This window comes from Argiope bruennichi, chromosome 6, assembly GCF_947563725.1.
Source record: "Argiope bruennichi chromosome 6, qqArgBrue1.1, whole genome shotgun sequence".
Taxonomy (NCBI): domain Eukaryota; kingdom Metazoa; phylum Arthropoda; class Arachnida; order Araneae; family Araneidae; genus Argiope; species Argiope bruennichi.
This window is the reverse complement of record NC_079156.1, coordinates 90,014,295-90,023,911: the sequence shown is the minus strand read 5'-3', so window position 1 is coordinate 90,023,911 and position 9,617 is coordinate 90,014,295. Positions and strand designations below refer to the sequence as shown.

General features: G+C 26.4%; 1 protein-coding gene across 2 annotated transcripts; it reads right to left on the bottom strand.

The window, feature by feature from the left end:
• Positions 1-628: 628 nt before the first annotated feature.
• On the bottom strand, positions 629-6,291 carry LOC129972907 (beta-1,3-galactosyltransferase brn-like). 2 transcript variants are annotated; one of them, XM_056087218.1, is made up of 2 exons: positions 6,018-6,291; positions 629-2,834 (listed from the first exon to the last, which is right to left on the bottom strand). In XM_056087218.1, exon 2 carries the CDS (start codon positions 2,807-2,809, stop codon positions 1,613-1,615), a length of 1,197 nt encoding a protein of 398 aa, XP_055943193.1. In that variant the 5' UTR covers positions 2,810-2,834; positions 6,018-6,291; the 3' UTR covers positions 629-1,612. The 2 variants fall into 2 exon arrangements, with proteins under 2 accessions (XP_055943193.1, XP_055943195.1); XM_056087220.1 differs by lacking the exon at positions 6,018-6,291 and adding an exon at positions 4,939-5,582.
• Positions 6,292-9,617: the final 3,326 nt, after the last annotated feature.

The window sequence follows — 9,617 nt, the reverse complement described above, 5'->3', positions numbered from 1 at the left end:
AAATCTAAAATTTGGTGTGAAGCTTTCTAACTGTATGAACCATTAAAAAATGCAAAATAAATAAAGGATTTTCACTTTATTTATTCATTTTTATGATAGGTTGTATTTTATTACTGTGCAATCTCAATGAAAAATTGCATGTTGCCCTAATAGCTCACGAATGCAATATGTACAAGAAGTAACATATAGTGCGGTTTATAAAAAAAAATGTTTTATGTAATGCACAATAATAGAAAAAAAAAGAAAAATAAAACTTTTCTGAGAGACATATATATTTTTGAAATACAGATAACATTTGAGGAGAAAACATTTAATTGTAACTATATCTATGCATAGAAAGCATCTTGCAGAATTTAACATTTAAAGACTCCCACCCACCAAATCTTTAGCAGAAAATCTGGTACTGTATGAAAATATTTGTTGTTTTAATACTGCAATAAAATATAAATTCAATTTTCTTATTATATTTTTTGAAAAGGCTACTTATATTATGTTATAAATGTAAATAAAGAGCAGATTATAGCAAAAATATATTTTATTTCAATAATATACATATGAAGAAAATCCACATCTTAAATTTATATTTTATTTGTAAGAAACATCTACAAATTATAAAACAATACATTTTGATTGACTAAAATTTCTGCAAAATTTCTGAGTATAGTATTACAAATAAACACAACAAATTCAATACATAACATTTAAAGTAATAAATATCTTGGTCTGGGCACACAATCCATAATTACTTTCATTAAATATTTTATGACTAGTTAATGGAAAAAATTTGTTGCACATGATTAATATTTACATGAAATGTTGAAGCTGGTACATTGAAAATTAAATAAAAAAGCAAATAACCATCAATCTCTAACAAAATTTACAATATACTTAATAAGATTTAAATGAAATACATAAAAGTCATTGAATCACTATTTATTAAGATCAGTACAAAATTCATTATTACATTCATCATATTATCTATTAAAATTTTCATTTAAAGATGAAAAAAAATCAATACTGTTTCAATATGTTTGAAGAAAACAAACCAACATGTTGCAGATTTATGCAAATTCAAAGATTAATTATCCTTCTCAAATAGAAATGCTACAAATAATCATTACATTTGTCAAAATATTACAATTAGATAATGCAGATGCTATAAAATGCTACCAGAAAAACTTGTCATGCAATCAATTAGAGTGTTATCACATTTTATACGGTAAATTCTGCAGTAAATTTTTCATCCCTATCCATTGTGATGCTTTCATCTCTATCCAAATTAGAACACTAAATCCCAAGATGATCAAAATTGCATTTCATTACTACCAACAAAGTAAGCAGAAAAATTGAAGCTATACAAATTACATGAGTAAAATCAAAATTCTATAGTTCCAATCAAATCACAAGTTAATGAAGAGGAAAATTCTAACATTTAAGAGTTTGGATGAATGAGACTTTGCTCCAAATTACTAGCAATAATCAACATTCAATCCCAGAAGAAATAATAGCATATATGTATAGAGAAGGGTTTAATGACATCGACAAATTGAGAACAAATACTTGATAACCAAACAGGGCAGACCCCAATTTCTTCCAGGGAATGAGTAAAAAATTATGCATGGCCTAGACTTCTTTGTTCTTCCCAAATTTTCTTCAATTCATCAGGATCTTCAAAACCATGAGATGCAATGACATTACTGTACCCTTCTTTGCTATACGGTTTTCTCCAAAAATAAAAATGTTCATTATGAAACGGAGAAATTCCACATTTCTTTGCAACTATGCCCAAATACACATCATCAAACTTAAAATGTTGAGTAAACATACTGGTATAGAACAGATCTTCCAAAGCAGGATAAGATACTACATAAGCTCCAGCAGTAACATAAGGTGGATATTTTGAAAATGGATATTCAGCCAGCGATATATACCATTTACTTGATTTATGTCTCATGGGAGATGAAAAAAATACATATCCAGCAAGAAGTCGACCATCAAATGCACTTAAAACTGGATCAAATTCCGAAAGTTTTCGAATATTAGAACTTCCATTCTTTCTTAGAGTTTCAGAAAAATTCTCTTTGGAATAAAAGTTAACCTTATGTTTATTAGAAAGACTTTGACTCATATCTCGTTTCTTTCTAAACCCAACTCTTTTGTTAAAAGGATTTCGAATGAATTTCAATAAATTTTTGGTAGATACATACATATCATCATCAACAAACATAATAAATTGAGCTTTAGGACAATTCTGAACAACCCATTTAAAGCCCATCATTGTTTTTATGGTGTTATTGTAATATCTATCAATAAAATCAGCTTGAACCATATCTTTATTTCTTGCATATTCTTCATCTATTTTATTTTGTAAGTCAATATCAGAACCAATGCCTAACACAAATATTCTTTTAATATTAACATCAGAAAATCGATTTTCCCATCCCCATGATTTGCGGATGGCATCTCTTCTGTTTTGATTACACAAAGCTGATTTGATAACATATAAAATGACTACCTTTTCAAAATTACCATCATTATCATTTACACATTTTTTTTTATTGCTTATTCTATAAGGATAATTAAATTCATTAACAGGTTTATATGGAATCTTTTCATGGTTCTTCAAAGCTAATAAAACTTCCTCCATATTAATGTCTAATGGAAAGGAAAATTCATTATAATCAACTTCTAAAAGATGTAACAACAAACCAAAGTAATCAATGAAATAGAGTGTAACAATTATATAAATAAATAGTGCAGCTCGAGTTTTAAATAGTGTTCCAAACTTGAATAATTTTTTGAACTTCATTGTCCTTCATTCATTATTTTCACACCTAAAAAAAATTGTATCATAAAATATCAAAATAAAATCCATTTTAAATTAGCATAATTGCTCAAAGTCTCACATAAATTGAAAGAATGTTCAAATAAATAAGATAATAAAAGTGTTTAAAACTAATTTTTATGAAATTCATTTATAAGCCTCAGTAAGATAACTTTTAAATAACAGAAAATTCACATCATTTGGTACATGGTCAAAAAATACCCTTATTTTATAGTTTCATGAGAGTGGAGATTTGCAGCTAATGATCACACTTAATAATCAAGAATTCAAGAAACCATGCAATATTACTTTTAATCAGAGATAAATTTCGCAAAGTACAGCAAATCTTCCTTTGGCTGATTTATAATAAGTTTTTTTTGTGTATGTAATCATTAACCTTAAGACAGCCAAAAAAATACTGTTCAAATAGAATTTTAGAAGTACACATACTCTTCATAGAATGCAAATGAGTGCATCTTCACTTTAAATTAAAAGTGTTAATCTTTAGATGCAAGTTAGTTTAGACACAAACTCTATATAGTTAATTAAATACTCTTAAAATTATTTTAATATCTGACCAGTGGTATTGACATTATCATTTCATTCCCTTCAAATGTTATAATAAATATGGGGACCATAATAAGATAATTAAATTCTAATCAATAGCTTTTGATAGAATTCCAAATACATATCTATATTAATATATTGATTAATATATTAATACATTTATTAATATATTGATAGGAAAGAGAAATGAATGGTAATGTATCATATTAAAAAACAGACAGAATATTAAATCCTATAACTTCTGACTATTGAAATAGTCCTAAGAAAACTTTTGTTCCGATGCAATATAGCATTATGATATAAATATCATAGCGTAGTTTTAAAAGATAGGTTATGATTATTCATAGCTCTAGCAAATACTTAGTTTTAATACATGCATACATATTAGAAAATTCCTTTCACAAAATGCTACAGCAATTATTAGTATTTATTAACTCTAATACATTAAACACTGCATTCATAATTTATATTCTAATATATTTAAAACTTGTATACTATCCAAAAATATAATAATTTTTAGGATTGTATGTATTAGCACAACCTTTTCAATGGAAACAACAAATAAATAAAAATCCTGACATAAGTAATAAGACTAGCAGTGTCTGTATTAGTTTTGATTCAGACATGTAATATGTTAAGTTTGAATGGACTAAATTAAAGAAATGGTTGCAGTAAATTGAAAGCAGTCTCTACAAATTATTTTTTAGCATTTTACAATAATTCCATGTTTATACTCAAAGATATCAAAGGCAAAAATACTTTCTTCATAGTTCAATGGATTAGCATCAAAAATGGGGGAAAAATCATATAAATATACAAAAACATAATCATATAAAATAAAATTATAAAAAACTTTATTTTAAATGAAGTTATTGGTCTCATATGATAAATATTTTACGTAACATGAAACATAATTTTTTACTCCTGTATTTTCCTATTTTCAAAAAAAAAAAAAAAAAAAAAAAAGATACAAAAAATTGATAACTAAAAATCAGTTTTAAAACAGTTAATATATTTGAACTGATACTGATTGCTGCACTTTTATTAAATAAGCTATAAAAATAAGTTCCTATTATAAAAAAGTCATTTAAATATTTAATATTTTTATAAATAAAAATAATAAATGATGCCACCAGGTAGTAAAAAAGGTGGACAAATTACCACTTTTATGGATCAGAAAGTTTTATAAAACACATATAGTCCAAAACATATTAGAAATTTTATGACATCTGAAGAATGAAGTTACAATTGAAAACATAAATTAATGTGATAAATCTTTTTCTCTTCAAGTTATTCAATATTTTAATTCAGTATGCTTCAATTTTCTCAAGCTGTAATAAGCAAGAGCAGCTGACTAGGATACACTTTATGGCAAGCCTCTTTAATAAAACGGAATTACCAAAAATTGCATGACTATCAATATTGGAATTATTTAATTTCTATGAGCAGATTTCTGCCTTTTTAAGCAGCACTTTGTAGAAATAATTTATTATTGCAAGGTTATTCAAAATTACTTAACTATCAAAGAATCTGTATTGCATGCCTACCAATATAAGGATTTTTTTCATTTTCTTCAATGCTCTTTAACCATGATCAGATACCTGTTCTTTTGAGAGGTATTTTGTAGAAAGATGGTCATTGAATCCTCGAGATTAATAATCACATAGTTTTTAACAAAAATAACTTCAATATTTGGACTTCTCTAGTTCTTTACTTTATCAGCAAATATAACATAGATTCATGAAAACATACTATGCTCTAAATAGATTCATGTTTTCCATCTCATCTTAGGAAAAAGACCCAACACGATAAAAATTGCTCCAATGGGACTGAACAAATGGAAACCTGGTTATTTTATTTAACTAAAATTAATTTCTCTTAATAAAGTAAAATATTTTTTAAAAAATCATACTTTTAGATAAATTAAATTTTAAAAAATGCTGAGGTTTGAAAAAAAAAAAAAAAAACTACACGAAAAAAATATAAGATTTCCCCTTCCTTCCTTTTGTCAGTTAAATACACCATCTTGATTCAACTGGTATTATGCATTATCTGAATTCTTTTTAGCTGGATGTAATGCAGCTTCATGCTTCCTCTTTATTCTAAAGATCCATATTAATAATGATTTTTTAAAAGGTATTGTAATAAAAATGAACAATTAAATTTAAGTAATATATGGAGATCTGAAAAATAAAATTCATTTACTTTTTAAGTATTTTGCAGTTCCAAGTAATCAATAAATCAATTGTTTATACAATTAAAAATAATTTATATTTTTTATAATACTATTTTACTCTATATGTGATAATTATTTAGCTTAAATATATTGTATTACTTTTTAATTACTTTTTTTTTACTACATTTCATACATGCATACTCTTCCTAAATTCTATTGAATCATATTTTCCTGTATTGTTCTCAACCTCATTTTTTATTATAATAAATACTTTTTTCTTTCTTTTCAATTCAAATTTCAATATATTGACATCAATATTGACAAAAGTTTAAAAAATTATGTGAATTAAATACTGTAAAAATGACGAAAAAAAAAATGTAATGCAAAACTATGTTTATATTATCCTAACGAAACACAAACAGAATTGACTAACTCTCTCACTATGCCAACCTTTTTTAGTCCAATCATGTGCTTTCTTTCTCCTTCTTCGTGGTTTGTTGCTAACATTGGTTATGGGATTTTGAATAGTTAGAGGATTATATGTTTGTTTACATCATAAACGCCAGGTTAAGATGTATATTTGCATTATTACATTAATGCTTATTTAAATACGATTGAGATGAAACACACAAAACAGCTGCCTAAGAAAAATCACTGTTTCCTTTTGCGTTTTAAATAAAAAGAAAAATTTTAGACTCAAAATACATCCTACCCGGCTTCTATCTTAGCATAAAACTACAAGTTGCCATCAGCAAAACGAGACAACTAAAAATATTTTTTAAATAACATTGCATTCTAAAAAAAATTTATTATAATTTATTATAATATTAAATTAAAAATAAAAATATTAATACATTTTCAACATCCGCTGACCTTTTGATTATAAATAATAATCAAAACATAAACCATTATTGAAACACAGTCAAAAGTTTCAAATAATGGCAATATTGTACACATTTTCAATTAAATATAAAAATGAATATGAAAATCTTTAATTAACGGCCGTATTCAATAACTGTAGTTAAACATCAGCTGAGGATTAATCCCTACTCAGCGAGCAAATCGGTATTCTCCAGACCAAATCATGCGTCAAAATTTCCCTTGTTTTGCCCCGTTGTTTGATCATCCGACAACGTATGAACACATTCTGATCAATTGTTTTTCGCACGCATTTACCGACGTTCGATTTTTTAAAAGTAAGATTGAAGCATAAAAATGTTTGAAAATTTTGTACAATTTTACAAAATTTCGCTGTTAGGTTTATTTGAAATTAATTTAATTATCTATCACGAATGTACAGTTTGATATTTTTGAATTATATAACAATAATTCATAATAGTCATAAATTTCAGGGATATATCATCATTAAAAATTGATATACATGGAATGTATGTGTTGTAAAGTTATTATATAAAAACAAATCATCAGTTTCTATATATGAACAAAACATGAAGTCATATTTATTTATTCAAAACTTTTTAAAATAACATTTTGAAGTACTGTATACTTCAGCTATAAAATTTATTAAATGTTTATATTGCTTTCAGTATAATTTTTTGTTTATTAATAGCAAATTTTATGGATTTCCCTTATTTTCTAAACGATAAATGAATTTGTCTTACAGGATTGATTTTTGCACTATAAAAACTTTCCTGTATGATCTATTTCCATAAATCTATTGAAAATTAAATTTTATATGATAATAATATGCTTAAGTGCAAATTTTCTAATGAACATGTAAATTTATTTTTAATAAAGCTAAATTACAAACATATTTGTATTTGGATAAAAAAAATTCAGATAGAAATTGTACTCGTATTTTCTAAATTTTCATAGCTATTCTATGAAATGAAGCTATGATCATTTCTTGTCTCTCAGAATATAATAATTGGGATCAGAATTTGATTCATAATTTTAAGTGTACAAAGATATGTTTCAAAGTTTGTCAAAAAATATCAAAAGATAGTTTATCATTATGGAATTTAACAAATACAATTTTATTGCATATTACTTTTGTAAAAAGAAGTAATACATTTCCATAGAGTTTAGTTACAAAATACAAATGCATGAGCAAACGTTTTCAACAACAGAAAAAATTTCCTATAATATAAATTAACAGTAACTTAAATTACAAATCAGAAAATAAATATTTCAAATACATTCATGAAGTAACAGGATTTGAAATATAACTGTTTTATTTCTACAAACTCATTTGAAAGAAATAAATGAAAATTATGTTAGTTTTCATCGAAACCATCTACTATCATAAAAGTTGGTTTAATTTACAAACAAGTTTTCTTTTCTTCCAATATTTTAAATGCAGGTTTCTAATACATTATTAAGCGCACAAAACATTTTAAACTAAAATATTTTCTAAATATTCTAAGAATTTGGAGGTAAAACCAATAGAATCAGTTTACTCAATAGTTCGGAAGATGTAAAATTTAAATCTACGAGAGTCAGATGAAGAAAGACTTTGTAGCGCATATAAAATAACAGCTGCTACTGCCGTATATATTGAACAGAATTTGGGGAGAGTATGGTTGTAAGAAGTGTTTCTAAAATAACACCAAAACCGATACGATTCATCGTTTGTGAACTATCCGCAAAGATTGTTTTATAGCCGTTGTACTGGGCACGAGGTTCAAAGAATAGTCGCTGAAGCGAATGTGCATCAATATAAGATTTTTTGAAACCAATAAATGGGTTTATATGATATGGATGGTGTATCCCAAGGAGGAAAGTAGATGTGATCAACAGACAATATTCTCACTTCAGGAAGTTATGTGTCAGAAAAGAAAGATTTCATGAGTTCATAAAATGAACGGATAGCTATCGGAGGAGCATTATAAAGTCACTCTAAGAATCGACTGAGAGTAGTGTAAATTCAAGGATGTCTAGGTGTAGATGAAATTTTAAAATAATATTGCAATGATAATTTCTGGCGAAGCTTAGAAAGTGGAAGTTGATGGCATGTCACACATAAGTTTTGCACTGAGGATGTGCGGAAAGCTCCAGAGCAAATCCTCAAAGCAAAATGATGATTGTATCAATTTTTTTCAAAGTAGAAATGCTTGTTGTACCATATGCTATACAACCGTAGTCTATCCAAGATAGAATAAAAGTTTCATAAACTCGGAGTAATGATGTTAGGGATGACGAATATTTTACGAACGGTTATTACGTAACCAATATCATAAAGTCACAAATACCGGTGATCAATACTTTTCAAAGAAGAGTGTGATTCAAATCCTTGATATGATCTTACTGGTGATATTTCGATTACAGGTTTTGGATCACGATAGAAAGTAACAATCGATACGATATCACTGAAATTTACCGGAGCAGTGACTTCACTAGAGAGTAACAATCGATACGATCTATCCAATGGAAGCTCTTGAACAAAACAGAAAAGGAGAAATCTGTGAATGGATTGAAAAGTGAACGGACCGGTTATTAGAATTATCGTATCATTGAATTGCATATCACTGAAATTTATCGAAGCGGTGACTTCACTGGAAAGTGTGAAGTTGCCGCTCCACTTCATGAGAGTAACCTTGACTTTCCGATATTCGCATTTGATGATGCACTATTCCATACAAATCCTTTTTAATTGCTTGTGACTTGACTTTGCATATATCCCGTTTACTGCTGGCGCCATCTATTGGTAGAATATAGAACTAAAGTAAACAACTTAAAGAAATTACATATATATTTAATTAATTTTTTCAGAAAATGGTTTACTCCAATAAAGAAATTAAATAAATAGTTTTGTAAAAAAATCAAATTTAAGAAGTAAGCTGAAATAGATAAATTAATTTAATCACACGATACTTAAATTAGTAAATTAAGTATTAATTACAATTAATAAATTTTATATTTAATATTAAGTAATAATTTTTAATTAATAATATGATTGAAATAACAGATATTTGGAACAAATATTTAAAAATAGTAATAGAAAAGTTATTTGTTATTCAAAAAATCTTGGATTATGCATCCCTAAATGATGTCCGATCAGCCCTCCCCCCTTTAATATATAGAACCTTT